General features: G+C 27.8%; 2 protein-coding genes across 6 annotated transcripts in view; both read left to right on the top strand.

Annotated features, from left to right (window-relative positions):
- LOC123295730 (calcium-transporting ATPase sarcoplasmic/endoplasmic reticulum type) overlaps positions 1-22,455 on the top strand; it is a 38,446-nt gene extending 15,991 nt beyond the window's left edge. For 2 of the 4 annotated variants that reach the window (XM_044877170.1, XM_044877169.1), the window contains exons 2-8: positions 503-683; positions 2,054-2,071; positions 2,785-2,867; positions 3,647-6,037; positions 6,696-6,947; positions 7,498-7,615; positions 11,050-11,189. In XM_044877170.1, coding sequence (XP_044733105.1) covers positions 566-683; positions 2,054-2,071; positions 2,785-2,867; positions 3,647-6,037; positions 6,696-6,947; positions 7,498-7,615; positions 11,050-11,174 — 3,105 coding nt within the window. In that variant the 5' untranslated portion in view covers positions 503-565 and the 3' untranslated portion in view covers positions 11,175-11,189. Of the gene's footprint in view, positions 1-502; positions 684-2,053; positions 2,072-2,784; positions 2,868-3,646; positions 6,038-6,695; positions 6,948-7,497; positions 7,616-11,049; positions 11,190-20,601; positions 21,032-22,019 lie in introns of those variants that run through there. The other 2 variants (XM_044877171.1, XM_044877172.1) reach the window with 2 other exon arrangements.
- A 693-nt stretch (positions 22,456-23,148) lies between these two features.
- On the top strand, positions 23,149-25,313 carry LOC123295745 (peroxisomal membrane protein PEX14). Of its 2 annotated transcripts, XM_044877189.1 has the most exons (3): positions 23,149-23,234; positions 23,303-23,475; positions 24,522-25,313. In XM_044877189.1, the coding sequence occupies exons 2-3, from the start codon at positions 23,350-23,352 to the stop codon at positions 25,293-25,295; spliced, it is 900 nt and encodes a 299-aa protein (XP_044733124.1). In that variant the 5' UTR covers positions 23,149-23,234; positions 23,303-23,349; the 3' UTR covers positions 25,296-25,313. The 2 variants fall into 2 exon arrangements, with proteins under 2 accessions (XP_044733124.1, XP_044733123.1); XM_044877188.1 differs by having other exon boundaries at positions 23,154-23,475.
- The last annotated feature ends 206 nt before the right edge of the window (positions 25,314-25,519 follow it).

The following is a 25,519-nucleotide window of genomic DNA, read 5'->3' as shown; positions in this document are numbered from 1 at the left end:
AAAATAAAAGTTGAAATTGCGAAGCTAGTGAAAAACTGCTAGTTACCCATAAAAATATAGACTTGATACCATAACAAAATTTGAAAGTTAAATTAAAATTGATTAAAGAACGAAGAAAGTATAAGCATTCAAAGATTGTTACTTGTCTCTTTCTTGCAAAACGGAGTTTTATATTTAATCTCTATGACGATATCAACAATGACGTCACTTTTAAAGTATCTTCCTCTTTGTTTAATTAAGAGTTTTAAACGTTTATATTTTGTTTAAAGATTTTATAAAACCAGCTTCTCTGTTGTGTCCGTGCAGGGAGAATTCTTCGCCTGAAATGATAACAAAAATTTAATCATCATCCCAATTTTTTTTTTTTCGAATAAATAATGTTGATATTAAAAATATTTGTATTCTCTTAACTGTACATAAATTTGTGCAAGAAGTCTTTACGTAGTTATAATTAATTATATTCATAAGCATTCGTAATAAATTTGTATTTTTCTTGTTACAGAACTGATAATAACAATAAGATAATATTAACTGTCAGTGTATTAATCACTGATCAGCAAACAGGATGGAGGACGCACACGCGAAAACCGTCGAGGAGGTGTTAAATTTTTTTAATTGTGATCCAGAAAATGGTCTATCTTTAGAACAAGTCAAAAGAAACCAAGAAAAATATGGACTCAATGGTAAATATACTGTTAACTACTTATATTTTGAAAAAATATTTAGATTAATAGATCATTTATTGAATATATTAATTAATTATTAATTTAATAATTAACTACTTTATAATATATACTACAAGTATTAAGTTCTAAAAATCATTATACAATCAAGATACGTGTTTTGTCGTTTTAATTAGTATTTTATTCACGAAATGTATATACCGGCTTTTTTTATTCTTTTAATACGTTTTAATACTTTTTTTCTACAAAATCTGTTTAATTATCAATTGACTTACGCCAGTGTTTTTTACGAAATTCAGTACACTTTTAAAAGCAATTTTAATTCATCGCAATAGTCCTTTTGATGCCGATTTCAATACATCTTTCGTTAAAATTTGAAAATGTGCGAGAATAGATGACAAGATCTGAAATAAAAATTAAAATCGATTGATAAACATAAAAGATATTAGTAATTTTGATAGTCTCTATGGCACTCGCTAGCTATGACGTCACCACGTGCTATTTTCTTCTCTTTGTGTTTGTACATTTAAATTCTTCATATTTGCATAGTTTTTGATGTTATCAAAAAATTGATTTCACACAATGTTTTAGCTCGATAGCGAACGTCGATTGAGACAATAAAAATGTAGGGCAAAGGCATATTCTAGTGGTGTAATTTATACGTTTCTATATCGTAATCAACTTCTAGACCAATTTTTATAGGTAGTAGATTTACATAAACCAAAATTTTGCATACTATAAAATTATGTTGGTTGTAGAGATTTTTTAATAAAAATATCTTATTAGTAAACAATCGGTCCAAATTCAGCTACGTTTCATTAAAACATTCTAAACTTCCTCAAACAGCTCCAATGCATTGATATTGAATTTTAAGAACTCTGGTGAATTTACTTTTGTATCTTAGTAAACTACACATCTCATAATATATTCAATAAAGATATATACAATTTATTTTAAAAAAAATTAATTATCTGTTAATTAGTAAACTCTGTCATATTCAAATGTTTTGTTAAACATGAATAACTTATAAAATTAAAAAATAATTAGCCTTATTAAATTACAATTGTGTGTATTTATTAATTAAATTTCTTATATAATTATTAAATCCAAATTTATTTAAAATGTTTTCATTATTTGGCGATAATAATTTATTTTGCTATATTTGAAAAATTTAACAAGGAAATGTCCATCTTTTAAATTTTGAAAGTATTTTTTTTATATTTGGTATACAGATAAATTAATTTCTAAATTCAAGTAAGACGACACTTTGGAAATATTAAAACTATTTGTTATTAATTTATTCAGCTTGAATCCAATTTTGTGTCTTAAATTAATATTTGAATATTAACACTGCTTTTTTATTGTTTCAGAATTACCAACTGAAGAAGGTATCAAATATTATGGAATTATACAACTAGTATTTAAGATATTGCTCCATCTTGATTTCAAAAAAGAAGTTCAATTCATAACTATGATTAGTATACGGGTGTTGTACATTAATCTTGATTTTACGGAGTGAAATGGAGTCTGTATTGTACGCAGATACGCCAAATCTTCGTCAAACTTAGTGTAAAATTATTGAACATTCATCGAGTTCAGAATCTAATTTCAAAATCTAAATAATTGTCAACATTTTTATGAAGTCAATAATTTTAGGTTCTTTTTCTTCGTGAACTCTAACATTTAATTCTAAACTACTTATGGATTGAAAAAACACTGCAAATGATTACACTAAAACTTCTATCCCAATTCTATACTTCCTCTTGCCGAGAGTAATGTGCGACTCATAAATTTTAAATAGAAACTTCTAGTTTTCTATTAATTCGAAGTAAAGTTAATCTAAAACCATAAAATAAAAAATAAATGCGAGGTAACTCTTAGATAAAATTTAGGGACTCTGAAAAAATTGACGTCTAAGGACCATTAAATCATTTTTGCATGATATAGAAAATTCCATTTCTTATCTCCTGTTGACTATCTCGTTTTTTCTTTAAATTTCTGGATTAACTTTTTCATAACATCGTCCAATAGATATTTAATAGATATAAAATTAAGAAATTTAATTGAAATCATGTTACTAAAATAAATTGTTCTTATTCAGGAAAATCGATATGGCAACTTGTGTTAGAACAATTCGATGATTTACTAGTCAAGATTTTATTATTAGCTGCAATTATATCTTTTGTAAGTATTTATTAACAAAATGTATTTCAACAAGTTGGTATAAACCTATTTTTGAAAACTATGAAGATATCTGATAGCGAAGAAATGTACACACATAGTCGCAGAGCCAATATTATCATCTGATGACTCAGGGGGAGAATACTAACCCACAGTATAGGTGTATTTTCATGGCTCCCGACAAATATTTAATTTTGGGACATACTTAGAAATTATTTCGACTTTTCCTATTCGAAAAATAAATTAATTTAATAGCATAATTCCAAAAATCGTAATTTTCGTTAGTCTCGAACACTGGACACACTGTATTAATCTTTTAACAAAAAGGATGTGTCCCGCGGACTATTTAATGTTCAAATTGAAACTTATTTCATATATTTCCATATAAAATATATCTGAGTAGACCATATAAGCTCTGTGTCTCAAAAATCGCACGGATTTACATAGAAAAACATACTAAAATGTGTTTTTTGTGACATAGAAATACGTATGTTATGTGGATTCAGAGAATGTATCGTTCCAATTGCTATTAGAAATAATAACAATATTAGGAAAATTCAAGAAATATCAAACCGCTAGTTCAATTCGAAGTATATTAAAAATTAAAATAACGGAAAAGTTCTGGCTGGACCCATGAATCTAACGAAGAGTTCAACAATGTAAAAAAGGGCTATGGTTTTGGTACTATGCTTGCGAAATGTGTATATTTCTTGATATCTGTTATTGGTACTAGGAGTGAGGATTGTGTGTAAAGTTGAAAATACATTAAATATTTGTTCTAGGTTCTCGCCTTATTTGAAGAACATGAAGACTCATTTACCGCATTCGTAGAACCATTTGTTATATTGTTAATTTTAATTGCAAACGCAGTAGTCGGTGTATGGCAGGAACGTAATGCCGAATCAGCTATTGAAGCGTTGAAAGAATATGAACCAGAAATGGGTAAAGTATTACGTGGCGACAAATCCGGTATTCAAAAAATCCGTGCCAAAGAAATTGTACCTGGTGATGTTGTTGAAGTATCAGTTGGTGACAAAATTCCAGCTGATATTCGTTTAATCAAAATTTACTCAACAACAATCCGTATCGATCAATCAATTTTAACTGGTGAATCTGTATCAGTAATCAAACACACAGATGCTATCCCAGATCCACGTGCCGTCAATCAAGACAAAAAGAATATCTTATTCAGTGGTACAAATGTTGCTGCTGGTAAAGCTCGTGGTGTTGTCATGGGAACAGGTTTGAATACTGCTATTGGTAAAATCCGTGTTGAAATGAGTGAAACAGAAGAAATCAAAACACCATTACAACAAAAATTAGATGAATTCGGTGAACAATTATCCAAAGTAATCTCTGTTATCTGTGTTGCTGTATGGGCAATCAATATTGGCCACTTTAACGATCCAGCTCATGGTGGTTCATGGATTAAAGGTGCTGTATACTACTTCAAAATTGCTGTAGCTTTGGCTGTCGCTGCCATTCCAGAAGGTTTACCAGCTGTAATCACAACTTGTTTAGCTTTAGGTACACGTCGTATGGCTAAAAAGAACGCCATTGTACGTTCTTTACCATCAGTAGAAACATTGGGTTGTACTTCCGTAATTTGCTCAGATAAAACTGGTACATTAACAACAAATCAAATGTCTGTATCACGTATGTTCATCTTTGAAAAGATTGAAGGTAATGACAGCAGCTTCACTGAATTCGAAATCACTGGTTCAACATACGAACCAATTGGTGATGTTTTCTTGAAAGGACAAAAAGTTAAAGCCGCTGATTTCGATGCATTACATGAACTTGGTACAATTTGTATTATGTGTAACGATTCAGCTATTGATTTCAACGAATTTAAACAAGCCTTCGAAAAGGTTGGTGAAGCCACTGAAACTGCTTTAATTGTCTTAGCTGAAAAAATGAATCCATTCGGTGTAAGCAAAGTTGGTTTAGATCGTCGTGCTGCTGCCATTTGCGTCCGTCAAGAAATTGAAACAAAATGGAAGAAAGAATTCACTTTGGAATTCTCACGTGATCGTAAATCAATGTCCAGTTATTGTGTACCAATCAAACCAACTCGTTTAGGCACTGGACCAAAATTATTCGTGAAAGGTGCTCCAGAAGGTGTATTAGATCGTTGCACACATGCTCGTGTTGGAACCCAAAAAGTACCATTGACATCAACATTGAAGAACCGCATCTTAGAATTAACCAGACAATACGGTACTGGACGTGATACATTACGTTGCTTGGCTTTGGCTACCATGGACAATCCATTAAAATTGGAAGATATGGATTTGGGTGACTCAACTAAATTCTATACCTATGAAGTAAATCTAACCTTTGTCGGTGTTGTTGGTATGTTGGATCCCCCACGTAAAGAAGTATTCGACTCAATTGTCCGTTGCCGTGCAGCTGGTATTCGTGTTATTGTAATCACTGGTGACAACAAAGCTACAGCTGAAGCTATTTGCAGACGTATTGGTGTGTTCACTGAAGATGAAGACACAACTGGAAAATCATACTCTGGTCGTGAATTTGATGACTTACCAGTTGATGAACAAAAAGCAGCTTGCGCACGTGCCCGTTTATTCTCACGTGTAGAACCTTCTCACAAATCAAAGATTGTTGAATTCTTACAAAGCATGAATGAAATCAGTGCCATGACTGGTGATGGTGTCAATGATGCCCCAGCCTTAAAGAAAGCTGAAATTGGTATTGCCATGGGTTCTGGTACAGCTGTAGCTAAATCAGCCGCTGAGATGGTATTAGCTGATGATAACTTCTCATCCATTGTATCCGCTGTTGAAGAAGGTCGTGCTATTTACAACAACATGAAACAATTCATTCGTTATTTGATTTCATCAAACGTTGGTGAAGTAGTCAGTATCTTTTTAACAGCTGCTTTAGGTTTACCAGAAGCTTTGATTCCAGTTCAATTGTTGTGGGTTAACTTGGTAACTGATGGTTTACCAGCTACAGCTTTAGGTTTCAATCCACCTGACTTAGACATTATGGACAAACCACCACGTAAAGCTGATGAAGGTTTAATTAGCGGTTGGTTATTCTTCCGTTACTTGGCTGTTGGCGGTTATGTCGGTGCTGCTACCGTTGGTGCAGCTGCATGGTGGTTCATGTATTCTCCATTAGGTCCACAATTGAGTTATTATCAATTGGTAAGTTTAATATCTAGATAAATTTATTAACACATACTACTCAACTAAGATCTTTTAAAATCCCCAAATTTTAATTCGATCATTGTTTTTCTCCGACCGCTAGAGCATATATATGGCCCTGGTGCCGTCTCGAGCTCCATTAAATGTTAACCAAAATGGTTTGAATACTATCGAAGTATTATTAAGGTGGATCTTCATAACTCTCATTAGAAATGAAGACCTTTTTTGAAATAGTTTCGATTGTTTTTCTCAAAACAAACAAGTTTTAATAAATTGTAGATCAAGCGTTGAGTGAGAAGATACCCTTGAGTTTCTATTAATTTCCTTTCAGACCATTACTTTTTTCAGTAGGATAAATTTTACATAAATTGTATCATAACTGCAGCTGCCAGCTTTTGATAACTGGGAATATGTAATCCGGCCAACTGGCAATAATAATTGGCACTAATTAAAACAAACAGTTGAAAATAAAGTACATATAATTTCAACCACAAGTCTAAACATTCCTTGCCGCTCGAACTACCTTAATGTTATTTTAAATTGTATTTTTTGAGTGTCAATGGAAAGGATTTAAAGGACTCTTGTTGGACTGGGCCTAAGAGTAGTAAAATGGTTATCTATATCACAAATTAATAATCTATATAATTTTTTTTATTAGACTCATCACATGCAATGTCTTGGTGGTGGTGATGACTTCAAAGGAGTTGACTGCAAAGTATTCAGTGATCCACATCCAATGACAATGGCTTTATCTGTATTAGTCACAATTGAAATGTTGAACGCAATGAACTCATTGTCTGAAAATCAATCATTAGTCACAATGCCACCATGGTGCAATCCATGGTTACTTGGTGCAATGGCATTATCATTCTCATTACATTTCGTTATTTTATACGTTGAAGTATTAGCAGTAAGTACACTTTCAATTTACTTATTATTATTTAAAGTGAAACATCAGAACTTCAAACTTCAATCAATTAATTATTCATAGATTGATTGTTAATATCAAAGCGTTTTGACTTCGTTTATACTTAATCGAAAAAAAAAAACCCTCTATTGTAGGAATTTTCTCCTGCTTTAAGATTCAACTTTTGTCTCATAGCTTAGGAACATTGTGCATTGGCTCTAAGACATGGGGTATTGGATACCTTCGGCTTCCACTGAGTCTTAAGTATGCCTAAAAGAGATCTGAATCCGTCAAAATAATAATCTGTAGAATCAGCATTCAATTTTTATATAAAATAAGAAATTTTGCATTCAGAGATGCTGAAAGTTTATTTAGTACTGTAACAGTACGGCATAAGTAAATAAATCAAAGTTTTAATCATTAGTAGATGGGGAAATTGGAGTGAAAAATTGCAGTTCCTTGGGATTACGAATTGTTTTCCTAGGCTTTGTTAATTTTCCACTTAAATTTTACACAAAATGTTAATATACATTTTTTTTTAAATTTTCTATAGCAAATATTCCAAGTATCACCAATTGGTATTGATGAATGGATTGTGGTAATGAAATTTTCAATTCCAGTCGTATTATTAGATGAAGTACTTAAATTTATAGCAAGAAAAATCACTGATGGTGAGAATCCACTTTATACAGTGCATTGGATTGTATTAATGTGGGCCGTATACTTTGGCTGTTTATATGTTCACATGATAATTTAAAAATATTAATTAACCAAATTAATATTATCCCATTTTTTTTACTCATATTTGTTTACCTCTCACACACACACACACGCACTCATCAAAAAAAACTTACTTATCCATCATTTCAAACATTGTTTTTTGTTTTGTTTTAACTGCCTTCTTTAAAAAAAACAACCCAAAATTGTGTTTTTAATCATCATTATCCAAAAAAAAACAGAAATAACTGTCTTGTATAAACACATTATTTAATTATGTGATTTGTGTTTGTGGCAAAAATTAGGGAGGGGGTTTAAGTAGTGTTTATATAATCGTTTGTTTTTAATGTATGTGTGCGCTGATTTATTAGGAACTTCATCGATCGGGTTGGTATATGTGTGTGACGTGTGTTTGTATATTTTTCCCTTTTTTGTTTTTGAGAATAATATATCTTAGTACTAGTGTTTTAGTATTATTTTTGTTTCCTTTTTTTTTTTAATTGCTATTTCTAAGTTAGTCTACTATTCCAAATTCATTTTAAGGCTTAGTTTAGTTACAAATTTATTCGAAGATGAAATATATATTATTTTTAATCATAAATCTTCGTAAAATATTTTAAATCGTGATAATTCTGATTATATAACCATGGGAAAGAAGGGGGGTTCGGTAGATTAGAACTTTTTTTTTTGAACAAAACTAAGCCATTAAATGAATTTTACAAAATAAAATATAAATGTATTTAAAAAAAATAAAGTATACGTCGTATTCATAAATTTAGAAAACAAATAAATATACTATAATGCGCCAAAATATTAAATGTGATAAAAACCATTCAAAACTAAAAAAAAAAAACGTTATTAATTTCTTAAAAAATTATGTATTTTACAAAAAAACAAAATAAATTTTTTATACATTTTGGCATTTTTCGATATATACATTTTATATTTTATAAACACAAAAAAAATTATATACCAAAATTTTAATATTTCTACGTTCAAGTGAGAATTCATATAACTCGAATCTTTTTTTCTTCTATACACAGAATTAGCTTGAATGTAGAAATATTTAAATATCCTCCTAATATTATGTATCTATCTAAATCGAAATATTTAAACACTCTTACACACTTTAACACACAAATTCTATAACTTTTGGTGATAATTAAAATATTGGAGAACCATTTCTTTTCCATCAAGAATACTACAAGTAAATTTTTCTTTGGATTTTGCGATCCGTGAATGCGATTTTTTACCAAAGATGTTCTTTACACAATAAAGGCATTTTTCGTTCTCCATTATAGAATTCAGCTAACGCTAAGTTGTTGTTGTGCAAAATTGTTTAAAGCGAACAAATTACGAACGCTGAGTTTCTGATATAATACTTGGGGTAATTTTTATAGAACCATTTCTAAATTTGGTTAAATTAAAAATACATAGTGTTTCATTTTAACCTGACATGAGGTTGACCCAAAGTATTCTGTGAAGATTAATTAAAAATTATCCATTATGATAACGTCCAATTATCAATATAACTTAAGATGGTTAACGGATATTTGGACAAAATTCAACACATTAACTTATGTCCAAATGCCTGTTAACTGTGATTAGTAGTACAATTATAAAAATTTATTTGGTAGTCTCCTAATTAACGCTCTCTGGCTATCATGATAAAAATTACCACATCATTAAAAAAATAATAACTGTGTAAGAGTGATTATTTCAATAATAATTTATATCCAAATATGAAAATATCTAAATTAAAATATAATTGGATGTATTTAGATCTTATATTGCACGAAATTCCTCTTTCACAACGTATCCCCGCCCCTTTCCCATTACAAATAAATTTTTACCATCAATAGATAGATAGATAAATAATAAAATTTAAGTACACAGATTTAATGTACTTATATAATTGTTATATGTATGTATGTATGTTTTATATTTTTATATATGTATTATATATATATATATATATATATATATATATATATGTTAACACAGCATCCTCGTCTTAGGGATTTGGGTATGTTTAATTCTGGGTATTTGTTAGCAAATCATATTCATTTATAACTTCTTATTTAAAATATTTATTAAAGGATCTTAATTTCTTCAATATATAATTGAAGTTTAATCAATTTGGGGACAATCAAGTCTTCTTAGGCTTCTTTTGCATTTAATAAGTTGCATTTACTTAAATTGCAACCAAATTTAACAAAAAATCTCAATTTTCCGAATCAATTGAGCTATTTGTTCCATTGAAAAGAAGAATAAATAATTAACACATTCCTATTTATGCATTTACATAATATTTAAAAAAAAATTGAGTAACGTATTTAAATTTTAAAGATTTACTTTCTAAGCATTCCTAGAATTTAGTGCGTTACTCTTAGTTCATCTAAGATAATACTCGATAAAAGATAATCTTGAAATTGTTTTCGAATAACAAAAATTTACAATTCTGAAAGTAAAAATCTAATTTGTATTACGACAATGAACAGAAGAACAAGATCCTTTAATACATCCATGTGTAAATAAATACTAACAAATAATAAAGAAATAGTTATATACAACAATATGATAAAATCTTAAATGCTAGAAAGATTTCCATCCATCTGGAAATTATAAAAATCATTGGTTTTGATCATTGGAAAGCAAAAAAGGAATAAATCTAACTTAATATGGGCGATAATTTCGCATGGTTTACTAGCGATGCGTTAGACACTCATACATAGGGCCTTGTTGACTCTACAACGCCTTTTTTTTATTCATTACCTTTTTTCGCCTCAATAGTGCTTAATCAATTTGATGGAGTCAATTTATGACTAAAAATTTTACGCATTTTGGCCAATATTCTATCCATTTCAAGTTTAATATTGGCTTGAGATCATTTAACAAACCTCAAAGTCAAAATTAACTAGAAAAATACTACGGACAAAATGTATAGTTAATGTAGTTGATAAAAAGCCCTTTCAATATTTGACTGAGTTTTAGATTTTCTTTAAAATTCTTTGCTCCCTGGTTGACAGTTATACTGTTATAATAACATTCTTTCACGTTCGATTCATGATTGAACAAAATTTTTATCGATACGAGCCGGATCTTTCAAGTGACCATAGGTTTTGGTCATTGGAGCCGCGATATTTCTATCGTATAAATTGTGCTGATTTTACAACTACGGTATCAAAAAACAAAGAAAATTCATTGAAAATGCTTGGAATTAAAATGATAAACTTATGAATGTTGTATATGACTGTATTCTTACTGATTGTACAAAAAAAAGATTAAAACAAGGATACACATTTTTATCTAATATACTAAAACTAATTTAAATAATAAATTTACTAATATTATTAATAATTAACAAATAATTGCACTTTATTATTAGGTGAAGCAAGCACGCAGAAAATAACTGATAGAATGTATAATATGGTATTAGGAATGGTAACGGGGGGAAAAGGGGGTGATGATGATCATAAAATAGATAACGATAACAATAAAAAAATAAATTAATGTTTGTGTGTAATATCTAACACTTAATATGAAATTCATTATTATTATTATTAAAAATATGGATGGATTCAGAATTTGATTATAAATTACTTCTTATTGATTGATGGTGTATTTTATATATGTGTGGTTTTATGTTCAAAAAAATGCATTCTTTGGTACAAATTTCAACGTTATATTTCATTCGATGTGAATGGTTTTATCTATATATATCAATTATCGAACATTTTTGAAAATGTTATTTAAAAAAACTTTTTAATATATACAATACTGACACTGACTGTCTTCAAAATGCCAAATTTTTTTACATTATATTTGAAAATTTTATAATGAAAAATAACTTTATTGATTTAACAAAACAGCCAATTTAACCTTTATTGCACATGCACTGAGGGGTGGAATGATACCCCAGCATTTTATTAAGTTTCGAAATTGAAAAGAAATGGATATTTCTCTCTTAGAAAAAAAATAGTTTGTACACGCTTGGTCCAAAAATGGTAGATTCTAACTTCGAAAAAAGGTCACTTGCTTCTCACCGAAATTCTTACTATAGTGGAACCTCGATTGCAGAGTATAAATGTGTACTATCAATACCTCGATATGAAAATAAGATTTTGATCGAATTAGAAAGTTCAGCGGAAGGGAATGGGGGTTTTTTCGGAAGAGAATAGCGCAATATAATAGTATATATTTCTTATACACATTGAATGAACTCTACTCACAAACAGAGCCTGTATAGAGTACACTTTGAATTAAGAAATGATTCAAATTCCTCCCTATATGACCAGAAATGTTCATGAAAATATTTGGAAAACTTAACAATTTTAAAGAAAATTTTAACGGATTACTACAATTGAATTTAAGTTGAGTAACAAAACCAGAATTGTGACGTAATTTGAAAATATAGTTTTCATTACCACACTAATATTCGAATAGGTTTCGAAAGCAAGTGACGGTACCATGTTGTTTCAATAACGATCCTCACAAATATTCGATAACTAAAACTACAATAATTATCGGTACTTATAATGCATATTTTCAATTAGTTACTAAAAACCCTGGGATAAATCGCACTCCTGGTGTATACATTAAAGGTTAACTTATCTGGGTAAATTGATGAGTTGATGTTGTTTAGTCCCTAGCTTTAAAAAAATTCACAAAAATTATTATGGCAAGTAACGAAAAATATTAGATGTCTTCAAAATTAGAACTTGCCATTCACTACCCTCCCTCTCAAACGTAATGAAAATCCAACAGAAGCATTAAAATTTGAGTACTTCTCAAAATTTATATAAAATTAATAAATGTAATACCTATGTGCCTTCATATATTTAAAAAAATAAAAATAAAATAATGAACTAATATTATTAAAAATAAAACTTAACATGTATTAATCATTTAAGGTAATTAATTAATTAATAATTGATGTACATATTTGTAATAATGTAACAAAAAGAAATTATTAATTATTGTTTGTTTGTATTTATTTGTATTAATAAATCTAATAATTATTTACTAATATTATTTTAATATATTATATATATTAATTAACTAATTCATTCATTTTAAAATTAATCAATATACATGCATACATACATATTCAAATACATAGTCAACCAAAATTCATTTAAAACATTCTACAGAGAAGTTGGAAAAATCCTAAACAAATTATTTTTGAAACAATAAGGATTTAATTTAAAATTATTTCTGTATTTATTTAGTAAAACTTTGGGTTCTAATAGCTTTCTTTTTAATATAATATTAAAATATTCATTTTTTTATTTTATGGGAAACTATACTACTGTTTATACAATTGATAGGGAATATTCATGAAATTTAAATTTGGTTCAAATATTTTTCTTCCGTAACTTTTCAACTGGACATTTAAACTAAACCATTATTTTAGTTATTAATATCTTAATAATTACTTAAAATTAATTAATAAAAGTACAAATTCAGTGAGGGTATTGAAAAATTTCTAAAACGGAAATTCAAATTTTTATATGGACGTGACATCAAAGTACGGGCTTGTCAAATTTGTTGACATACTGTATGATATTAATTACTGATATTTTATATGGTATTTCATTAAACAATGAATTAAAAATATAAAAAAAAACATGAATATTCCCTATTAATTAAAAGTGTGGCAGAGAGTAGCATGGTTGTGTTTTGTTTTGAATATTTATTTTAGATGTATTTTAAGTATCTATCAACATAGATAGATGACGATTTTATTCACTTTTTTAAGCCAACAAATGTTTTTAACAAAAGGGGTCTTTTCATCGATTTTATTTTGTTTTGGACAGTTGTCAAAAAATTGTTCAACTAAAGAAAATCTAATATATTTTATCAAACAGCTCTTTTGACAAAGATAGAAAGTATTGGATATGTCTCTACTGGTTTGACATCAGTCCGAATCAAAAATGAATCATTTTTTAAATGAAAACCTCTATACGTTTAAGGTTTTTAGTGTATTATATATAATCGGACTTTTCAATAAAAAATTCGAAACAGAAGTTATTATTTTCATCATTTTACTTACTTTAAATTAATAAATTTAATGCTAGTGAAATTAGAGAAAAGAAACAAGTGAAAACAAACAATTGACTGAGTTATTTGTTGAAATAACCTTTAAACTTTTGCTTTATCTCCAACGATTTACAAGATGATGGGTCAGTAGGACCCAATTGTTCTGTTTTTCTCATTTACGAACTCAAACTCACTTTTTACGCCCTGAGCACGCTATAAAAATTTCAGATTGATATCTCTTTTCGTTTATGAACATCTATACCAAAATTTTGTTGGTATCATTAATATTTCTAAGCGTTACAAACTTGGGTCTAAAATTAGTATATCTTGATATATATATATATCAATTATACAATTTTGATTTCCTGGAAACAAAAAAAAAATAAAAACTTTTTGTGAACAGCTTGTTTAGCGGTGATGTGGCTTCATTTTAAAAACTCTAGCTAGAGGAAAACTCAGTAAATGGCAATAAATTTTCACTAAACGTCACTTATATCAACGATCTAATTGAAAATGTATGAACCGCGAAAACTAGAGATCCGTTTCTGTAATTAGCTGCTGAATTTTAAACATCAGAATTAGAAATGAAAAATAGTAGAAATGATGAAAACTTTTCTTCTAATGCATGAAAATGCCTTAAACGATTGTGTTACCTGTAAATAAATAATTAAAAGTGAAAAAAATCCATATTTTGTTTTTACGTTTGATTTAAAAATAATATTAAAAAAATTCTTATTACAATTATAAAGAAAAAATGGATCAAAGTATTATCGTTACGTTTTTAGTGCCAATTTTTAAAAAAGAACGCTCAAAAAAACTTAAGTATTAAAATAATAAATCATTTTGAATCAAATTGATTATCTATTTTTTATGTTTCAATATTTTAATTTACGTGACGAATAATAATAATCGAACGTCCATTTTTTTTGAATTGAATATAATTGTATATAAGTGTTTCCAAGTCAAATTCAATGAATATCAACGAAAACAGCAACTTTAAGTAAATTGTAAATTGTCAACAACTGTATGTATGTGAACTTATTTTTTTTATTTATTTTAATTTTACTAATAAAACAAACAAACAAAACACGAACAACAAGGTCAAGTAAATTTTAAGAATAAACGTTTTAATTTAAAAAAAATTTTACTGACAAAATATTTTGTCGAAACATATTATTTAAATAATTATTCAAGAAGCTAATCGTGGTAAACTCCCTTGATAACACTTTAGTTCAAATTTTATAATTTTTTTTTTTTTGGGTTCAAGTTCATATAAAATAAAAACTCCAAATTCAAACGTTTTAAGAATTAAAACATACGGTACGATCTTATATAAAAGATCTGAAACTTTGGTAGTAAACTTCAAGCCTACTACATTTCTTACTTAAACGATTCTACGTCCTGTGACCAAAGAATTTAGAACACCATTTTTATTTAGGAAAATGTTTGTCATAAACCGATTAGTTTTCGAAGATATTTGTTTAAGCACAGAATAAATATTTTACACGATACGATAGAGTACAGTTGAGAAGGGTGGTGGGACTCAAGAAACTGTCGATTGAACTACCACCTTCATAACTTTGATGATCTTACTTGTGGTGACTGTATGGAAGACGACCTCTTCCATACAGTCAGGAGGTTGAGAATTTTTGGTTCCAAAACTTTGGCTTCATCCATCCTTCAAGAAATCACAACGGAAAAGCTGTGATGTTACTGCGTGGCTTTTGGCCTCGACAGAATCGTGTAGCTTCATCTACGTAAAATAAGAACTCTAAAATGAAAACGTCTTGCCTTTGAGTGACAGGTTGTTCCTCTTACGTTTTATTATTATTTCAAGATATGATATACAACGAAAAGTTTGTGTGACATATTTGTACTTTCATATATATATATATATATATATATAATACTCACAAAAAATGCACGTGTTTTACCGTTCTAAGTGATATAGCTATAACATTATATGTAATGCCATCATTTTTCCAAATCGTAAATAAAATGGCAGCTTGGATATTTTTGTAAAGAATTTAGAACCATTAAAACTGTCGTTTAGTTCGGATATTATCAAAACTGTTTCTTGGTTTCTTTTCTCAACCTGAGAACTTATAAAACTTTGGACTTGCTTAAGTACTAATTGTACGATAACAACTCAAGATTTAAAATTTGAGCTTTAGTGTAATTATAGAGAATTTATTATGTCATGCTCTTAAAACAAGTCTAAAATTTCCTTATTAAATATAAGATGTCAAGAAATATCTTAGAGATGCTACCTGCAGTGTAGTGTCACAAGATTTCTTGATCATAGTTTTAATCTTAGTAAATAAACAAGGTATAATAAGAAAACGTTGATGTCTTTTAAAAATTTGGCATTCATTACTCTCAAAATATAATATTCGTTAACTAAAAAAAAAAAATTAAAACAATCGATTCGTGTCGACAATATTATGTGTATTTCTAGTAGCTGTAGTACTTAGGTACAAAATGGTACACATTTATCGATACCGATTGCAATGATCCCGAATTTAGTTATAGAATTTCAATGTTTCAATCAAAATTTTCTCAAGTAAAATACAGGTCACACAGTTTTTCAATAAATGTGCAATCATAATTTTCAGTAGCCAATCAAAATCTAAGTTGAATTATTTAAATTGAAAGACTGTATTTAATTTTTCAACAAAAAATTGAACATATTTTTTATAAAAAATATGTTGTTTGATTAATGTTGTTTGTTTCGTGTCAATTATTAAATTTAAATAATTAAGTTTAAAAAAAAAAAACACATACTTAAGATAGATTATTTATAAATATTTAGATTTATTTTTAAATAAATAAATATTTAAAACATTCCATAATCGAATGTTTTAATTTACTCATATTTATTTATTTATTTACGAGTTTACTAGTTTACTTCTATATTATTATTAGTTTATTGTAAATAAATTTACCACTCTTTCATACGTTGTCAGTAGTTAATGCATGTCAATATCGCATTATTACTTTTAATCGGTAGACTAGCGAACTAGGACATCATAATCAGGTGATGAGGATGCGCCTCTTTCAAATATCTTTTTTTACATATACATAACTAGCTGTACTTTGCCACGCTTTACTACGTTTGGTAGAATGGCGAAGGTTCTCCTCGCTTCCAACAGATGACGCGGTGGCTAATACACAGCTGACCGTTAAAAAAACTGTTTTCTCTATGTTGCGGGTACAATCTTTGAACGGGTTGTATATCGTGTCAAAATTTGAACTCAATGGATCTGAACTTGTTGAATTTTGAACCGTATAAAAATCATCTTAACATTTTTATATACAGTGTCCCAGGAGTAACGTACGCCTTTGTTGTATCAGGTGGAATATAAAATTTTAAGACAAAAAGTCTTTTTCCATTTTCCTTCCAAAATTATTTTTCATATATATAACATCTTGTTCAAAATTATAGTTGAATCTAGTAACACTAAATTCAACGTTGGGGTAGAATTTACCCAGAATGCTCAAATTGGTTTGAAATATCCATGAATGTATAGAAAAAGATGTTCGGATAGGAAGTATCTTCTTTTCTCCTTTGGTAACATCACCTTTTTTTTCGATTAGATAGATAGATTAAGTTTCTCAAAAGATCATATCTATTCTAAACTGTGTCGTATTTATTTTGATTTACGTGTGAAAGAGCTAATCGTTTTTATAAAGAATAAATTAAAATAATTTTAACAAACAAACATGCATACAAGAAGTATTGAAAATATCAATTTTTCTCTCTTTAGTCTGTCTGTCTATCACTTCTTCATTATGTTCTTCTATTAGTTTATTTTGAATGATTGAAATAATTAGATTTAATCAAGATTTCATCAAATACATTTAATGGAAATTCAGTTTTTAAATGTAATCGATCTATTTTTAATTTTAAATGACAATTTTCATTTGATTTTGTTTGAAGTTATATGGAGAATTGACCTCTTTCACATTCTTAGATTGGTGTAAATGATATCGATTTCAATGTTATCTTTCGTTAAAATTAGAAACTTTCATCCAAGCGATTTATTCTTAGTGGAAAAAAGCCAAAGGATTTATTCTTAGTGACCTATTAAATATTTTTATCTATCTTTTTCTTGCAAAATAACTTTTGATATGTAGTCTTTATTGAAATTTCTATTTGTTCATTTAGACCCTTCATCTTTTCGTAGTTTTTGATATTTTCCAAAAATTCTTCTTTAGGACCAACACTGAACACTATAATTTTCTTCTAAAAATCTGTATAAATCATACCAAAACTACTAAAAATATCGAGATACGGTCACTAAAATTTAAAAAAAAAAAAAAAACTATTTTTTGTTTGCTCACTATAATTATTGGTACTCCAGTGTAATAGTAGGAATATTACCATGTATGCGCATGCTTGAGGGGGACAGAACGTAATTGTCAGGCATCAGATAGTAATCTAGCTGATTGAAAATCTAAAAATGTACCCCTAATGTCGTGGCTTTTGGATTTTATACCAAACTAAGAATTTAAAATAGGTTAACAGTAATGAAATAATATAATGAACTGATATGAAGAAAAATTGCTCAAAAAAAATTGTTATGAAAACTACAGTAGACTTAGATAAGGACTGATATTGTTACGAGATAAGATATGGGGGGGGGGGCAATATAGTTGAAAATTGTCGAATTGAATATAGTTTCGATCGAATACATAATATTATATTGATCACTTGTTATTAATTGTTCTTTGTTACGTCATTTGTTGTGAAAAATACAAATATTTAAAATATTTTGATATAAATTTACATAAAGACATTATATTCATTTTTTTATTAAAATAATAATTATTATACAAATATTGTGTATTGAGGGATTCGATAACATTCTATCAAATAACTAAAGTTGAATTTAAAATCAATATTTGTTTAGAATGATCTCTACTCTCTCATATTTAACAAAAAGAATTTACTTAAATGATAATAAACAAGAAAATGAATACAGGTATTTATTATATTTAAAAAAGAAAATAGGATAATAATAATACGATTCATTTATTTCACTTGATTTATATAAATTTATAACAAATTTAATTACAATTACATAATATGTTTGTTTGTTGTTTACATAATAATTAATATTATCTTTATTCTTCGATACCATTTTATTTGATTTTTAACTGAATTAAATATAAAAATTTATCTAATTTATATTTAGGTGTCTCAAAAGATGGCAGCGCCTCTCTCGAGGAAAATATTCGTAATTCGATGTCTCATAGATAAATAACAATTCATATTTTATAAATTTCGGGAATGGAAAAGAGTCTGGCTCAGCCAAATCTGGTAAAAACGGCGTTTAATCGGTGGTATTTTCTTACATAATTGCCTTTCTATAGTTTTACCATGCCTGTATTCGAAATTTCGTTCGCAATATAAAATTTAATGTTTGCTCAATCAATTCCTTTCAATGTACAAATCGTGACTCGCTGCTGAGGTTGGCCACTGAAGCCTATATGTGAATTTTAGATTTGAACTTGAATTAGAAAGTTACAAATACACTGATAGAGCGGTAGCATATCGACGTCCCTTAGTTTATTTATATTGACATCATGTCACAAAAGGCATCTAGAGTGGTATAATTTCGAATTGAGACGCTTAATTTAACTATCGATAAATCAATCTTTATTCTTTGTCACTTGTACATTGTTGCTCAATAGTTAAATCAATCGATAATCGTTAAATATCAAATAAGATGTGATCAATAGAAAAAATGATAATTTTATGAATATCAATATTTTATACACTATATTGATATATATTAAAATAATATAAAAAAAAAAAACTTCTGCATAGAAAACTATTTATGTATGTTATCATGAAATTTCTAATACTTATTTTGTTTGATATTTGAACATAAAAATTAATAGTTTTATTTCAAATTCATTTGAAAGGGTTGCAGAGAGAAATATTATTTATATTCAATTATTATTTACTTCATAATGAAATTAAATCATACGAAAACTTTCTTTTACAAGTAATTGTTCTGATTTAATATTTCTCACGGTTAACTCTTAAGTTTGTTTTATTTAACAAATAACCAAATTTTTAATTTGTGTGTGCATAATCCATTTTTAACACTTTATTTTTAGTTTTTCTTTTAACTAGTGTTTGATAATTGCCTAACTAATTAGAGAATAGAAACGGACATCTCAACAGATACTTGGTAAGTGCGATTTATATTGATTTTTTTTTAAATTTAAATCATTTGTGTACGTATTTATTAAATTCCTATAAACAAATCATTCCAATGAGTATAAAAATAGTATCAATGTACACTTGGGAATTAACTGAGAGCGAGAATTTATGAAAGACTTTGAGAGGCCTTTTCTTATCCTAGAGTATAGTGTGTGGGTAAAGTAAGGCATTTTCAACAGATCTGTGTTGCAACCAAAATTGGTGTATGCTATATGCAAAGTTCTAACAAACAAATTCATTGCTTGTTTTTGAAAGAATATCGAATTTTTCTAAGCCCTACATACATTTTACTACGTTTTTAAGCATTTGAGTCAGTTCTAGATTGTTTTTAAACTTAATCAAAGTAAAATCACATATGCCATATTTATTTTTCATAGCTCTTTTCTCAACCCTTGCTAATTCAAATATTTATTTGATTGTCTATAAACCATAGAGATGTTGCAAACATGACGTTTGTTAGAATAAGTCCGAATAACAATATAAAAAGTAATTGGAAATATACCGATCATGCGCAATTTTTATGAACGAAATTTGAAAAAATTGTAAAAATAACACAATGATTGTTAAAGCCCAAGAATTGATTCTATTTTGAAGAAAAATCTACCCATTAACCATTTCACTGTGATAATAAATAATTTATTGTTATTGTATGTTTTTTTACAGTTTCACCACCTGTTGTACAAAAGTAAATTCAATAATTTATATTAAGTAAATTAAATAAATGAAGACAAAAAAAAAAAACACAACAGAAACACAAGACCAGATTTTATTATATATATATATGTATTGTGTAAATAGTATCTACAATTATTAAAATCAACCATAAAGTGATTAATTAGAATGTATAAGATATCTTTATATACACTAACCAAATATTATTTTTAATTCAAATCAATCATACATAGCATGTTCTCAACATACATTGTCAATCGTATCCTGTTTGTCTGTCTAACGGTTTCCCTTTAATCATTCAAAAACTCGTTGATTAAAGTTTTGTATGATTCCATTTATTTCAAAATTAACAATATTGGTTAAATCATTCAGTCATGACAAAAATGAATGATTCAATAAATTAAAAAAATAAAATAATAAATATCTCCAAATATTACATTTAATATACGTAGATTATTCACTAAAAATAATATAATTTTTTAATATAAATGACATAAATACATATCCCTTTATATGTATTGTAAAATATTTATATATATTACAATATATTAATTAATTAAATGTAAATGTATTATATGACACATATTGTATGTATTATATATAAATAATATAATTAGTACCTACACCTCTTATTGTTCTAATCATTACCTTTTACCTTATCTATACCTTTGTTCATTATAATTTTTAAGTGTTTTCCATATGTGATACAAATACCCAATGTTTTAAAATATACCCTAATTATAATAACAAATGAATTATCCTTTGTTTATGCTAATATGATTTACAGATTTTTAATCATCAGTTCAGTAATTTTGCAAATAAATATATCGTATTTCAAAGTGCAAAATTACCTACCATAAAATACATTCTTATAATCAAATCAAAATTGTATAACCTCAAATATTAATTTTACACAATCAAATAAGAAAACACTTAAACAATAATGAAACAAGATTTTTACAATTACAGAATAAATTTTTTACTGTAGGAGAGAAGAAAATTCGAGAAAATGACTTCTAATGCGTTTCATAAAAAACTTTCGAAAAATTTTGACAGTTTTTTAAAGCGAAATTAATTTAACTTTTCAAAGCAGTGGATGCATTCAGATTAATTGAGTGTTTGGTAATTTTTTTCTGGGTGGCTTCTTGGTTGTTTAAAAATCAAAAATGCAAAAATTGAATTACATTTTTACTACATTATTCTTTATTAAAATCAATTAATAAAACGAAATAGCGATTTTAAATGCGAAATTAATCTGAATAATTTCAATGCTTTTAACTGATGAGCACTTATTTATTTCAGTAAATTATAAATAAGCTGAATTTACCAGTAAACTAAATTAGCCACATTAAGCCTGTTTAGTATATCTAATAGTTCTTTAATTTAATACTGTTTAATGTTTGTTTCAGCTAATGAAATTGTTATTGATAAATGGTAAATCAGTAGATCAACAAATGAGCAAGCTAATAAATTATCAAGCTTTAAGCGTTTACATTCATCATTGAGAATCATCGTTTTTTTCATCACTTGCTTTTTATTTGTCCACATTTTACTGCTGCTCCATTCTGAGTTTCATCAAATTATTTCATAATGCTTAATTCTCTGTCTAAAAACTAATTTGACTTTTACTATTAGCGTCATTGTACACGATTATTCATGTAATACTTTATACTTAAAAATTATAAATCATAATCAGACCATTGTAATGAGTGGCCGTGTTCAGTATCTCTTCTCACTCAGTGTGCAGTCACTAGCTATTCGAAAAGTGATCGCTCACTGAATGAACGATGTTAACTATTTCATGAATAATTATGTATAAAATTTAAAATAAAAATTTTACCTTTGTTCCGTCCAATCATTTACCTATATAAGCACAACGATTTTAAAATTAAATAAGTAGAGCACTATAAAAAAATTAGTGCCTTAAATGTTTATTCGAATATCTTCATTTAAGAATTAATAACATGACTATGCTTACACCGTTTATTTATTATGGGAGTCAAAATTCGAATATGGCATTCTCGAAATGATACACCGTGTATTTACAGCCATTTAAAAGAAAAATGTAAGTATATAAGATACAAGAGAAGTGAAGATGTAAAAAATTAAATTAAAATTAATGAAATTCATAAAAATACAAGTATTCAATTAATGTAATATTATGAATGATATAATGTAATTAATATTGATGTATGAACATCACTTTATAAAATAAATATAATTAATAAAAACAATATAAATATTGTTAGATATAAAAATAAATTCTTTTTCTTAATCCTGTCAATGCCTATTGAGTTTTTCAGATACTCTACCTAGCGATAGTTTCCTCAATTTGTTGTTTCATAAAGATAAATATAGTTATTATTCATTTTTTCTGAATGCAACCAATTTACACTCTAATTATTAAAAAAAGGTTATGATGAACAAAATATTTATTGTCTTTTGCAATTTTATGATCTTTCTTTGTTTTTCGTAGATAAAAAGTTTCTTTTTATGATAATGAGTGATGTTAATTAATATTCACCAATAATAAAATTGTAATAAGTAAAAGTTATCTTTACGTTTATGACTTTCAGTTTATGTTTTTTTGTCATGTATAAAGGTATACATGATTAAAGTACAAAGTAATAGAGGATCGTGTTATTTATTTCCCAAATTTTTAATGACTTGCAAATTTGTTTATTGCTTGTAGACAGATAATAATATATGATTTTAAACACATAAGATAAATTAATTATAATGTCGATAACAAATGAACAACAATTAACTGAAATAAAGGTGAATGTTGATCAAGTTGAAACTACCACAACAACTATGGTCGATACGTCAAATAATCAAAATAAACAAATCATACGAAATGAATTAGTAAGTAATTATTATTTCTAAATAATTTATGAAAAATACGGAAATTGTACCCGCGAAGAATTCTTGTAATTAAATTAAGTATTCAATTTGCATGTTTTTTGTTTTGTAATATTAAGTTTTATTGGTAAGGACTAAGGACCTTAATGAGAATGTCGTGAAAAGTGCTCAAAGTAATAAGAGTAAGATCAAGAATGTATATATAAGGACGTGAAACCTCCTATGCCTAGCTATAACGCTCGTGGCTGAATTTACGTCGCCCATCTTGGCGGATTCTAGTCATCGATCGTTTAGTAATTTGTACTGCGCAACGACCGAGAACTAGAACTCGCCTATATGTGTGTGTGTTCTTGAGTAAGTTCAAGATCTAAACAAGTTGTTAGAGAAGATTGGTTTACATTACATCAAACACCTTTGCTACATTAGCGCCATTCTAGTCACTTTTATACAACTATTTTAGGACACTTTCAGCCATAAGAGATTGTGCTTCTTTACCTCTACACTCCATTGAACCATGGCTCTACATTTTTTTAATTATTATCTATTTTTTACTTATTGTTAGTATTGAATTCTTGACAATTTACCGATTTGTAAAATTAGTAGTACCATCATTAAACCTAATTATAGCAGCAGCTTCTGGAAGGCAAAGTCAGCTCAGTAATCTAATATTAAGCTTGATTTTAACCCCCTAGAAAATAGAAAACCATTGTAAAGAGTAATTTTCATAATAAAATCAAGACATCTGAATGAAGATTTCCGCAAAGTTCAAATTAGTTCTCAGAGGCGAATTATCCGCAAGACAAAGTAGGCACATGCCTAGGGCGCACGAGGTCACATATAGACGCGCGTGGAGAAGTTTTGAAGGAAAGAAGCTGTTATTACATATTAAAGAACTAATTACAATTTATAGTATATGGCCGCAAAAAGAGCGCCTATGAACTATTTGCCCAGGGCCTTCTCGCCACTTGATCCGCTTTTGTTAGTTCTAATTTGTTCAGAGTGTTTATAATTTTTACTCGACTATTTACAAAAGAATTTTTGTAACACAGGTAGATGTAGCAGTAAAATTTTTAAAAAACCCCAAAGTTGGAGAGACATCATTAGATCAACGTAAGAAATTTTTAAAATCAAAAGGATTAACAGATATTGAAATAAACGAAGCAATTAATAGATCGTCAACATTAACGCATGTCATATCATCACAACCACCACCTTTACCCCAACCATTAAATTATGTTGTACACCAACAACATGGACAAATATCAACATTTACCAAAATCAAGGAAATCCTTGAAAGTCTCGCATTATTTAGTGGTTTAATGTATGGCGTATATCTATTATATAAAAAATACATCTATCCATATTTATTTGGGAAGAAACCAAAACCGACAACAAAAGAAGATGAAAATAATAAAAAATTAATTGATGAGATGACTCAAATGAAAACAACAAATAATCAAATTCATGAAACTTTACAACAAATTCAATCACAATTAAATGATAAAATCGTAAGCGATAAACAAATTGGTGATATTAAATCGGAAGTATCCACCATTAAAAGTTTATTGTTGAGTAAAAAACATTTTCCAAGTGTGCCAGTGATGACATCCGATAGTTGTGTGGGTGTACATCCACCATCAATACCTGCATGGCAATTACAATCATCTGCAGCTGTAGCATCAACACCTGATGATGCCGTTGAATCTGATAAGTCTGAAGATATTATTGAAATGGGTTCTGGTAGTAATTCAGCTGGTTCCTCAGAGACTGAAGTTATTACTAAAAATAGTGATAGTAGCACAGTTTATGTTTATCATAAATAAATATCCAATTTATATTTAAAAAAATTTCTTTTTTTATTTTATCATTTCCTTTTTTTGATGTGTAACATCTTAGTAAGATTGGCCACTAATAAGTGCAAAAGGCTAGGCATGTCGCGCTATTTAGTTCAATTTTTGTTATGAACCAATTTTCGTACAAATTCCTAGTTAGCCGAGCTAGAAAAACTGCAATCTGAGGGAAAATTCGAATGTAGTTCAAAAATCAC

This window comes from Chrysoperla carnea, chromosome 3 (assembly GCF_905475395.1).
Source record: "Chrysoperla carnea chromosome 3, inChrCarn1.1, whole genome shotgun sequence".
Classification (NCBI taxonomy): domain Eukaryota; kingdom Metazoa; phylum Arthropoda; class Insecta; order Neuroptera; family Chrysopidae; genus Chrysoperla; species Chrysoperla carnea.
The sequence above is the reverse complement of the archived record's forward strand: the minus strand, read 5'-3'. Positions and strand labels throughout refer to the sequence as shown.

Coding starts and splice junctions, on each gene's coding strand:
- LOC123295745 (XM_044877189.1), top strand. CDS start 23,350: ATGTCGATAACAAATGAACAACAATTAACTGAAATAAAGGTGAATGTT. Junction 23,476..24,521: donor AAATCATACGAAATGAATTA/GTAAGTAATTAT, acceptor TTTGTAACACAG/GTAGATGTAGCAGTAAAATT.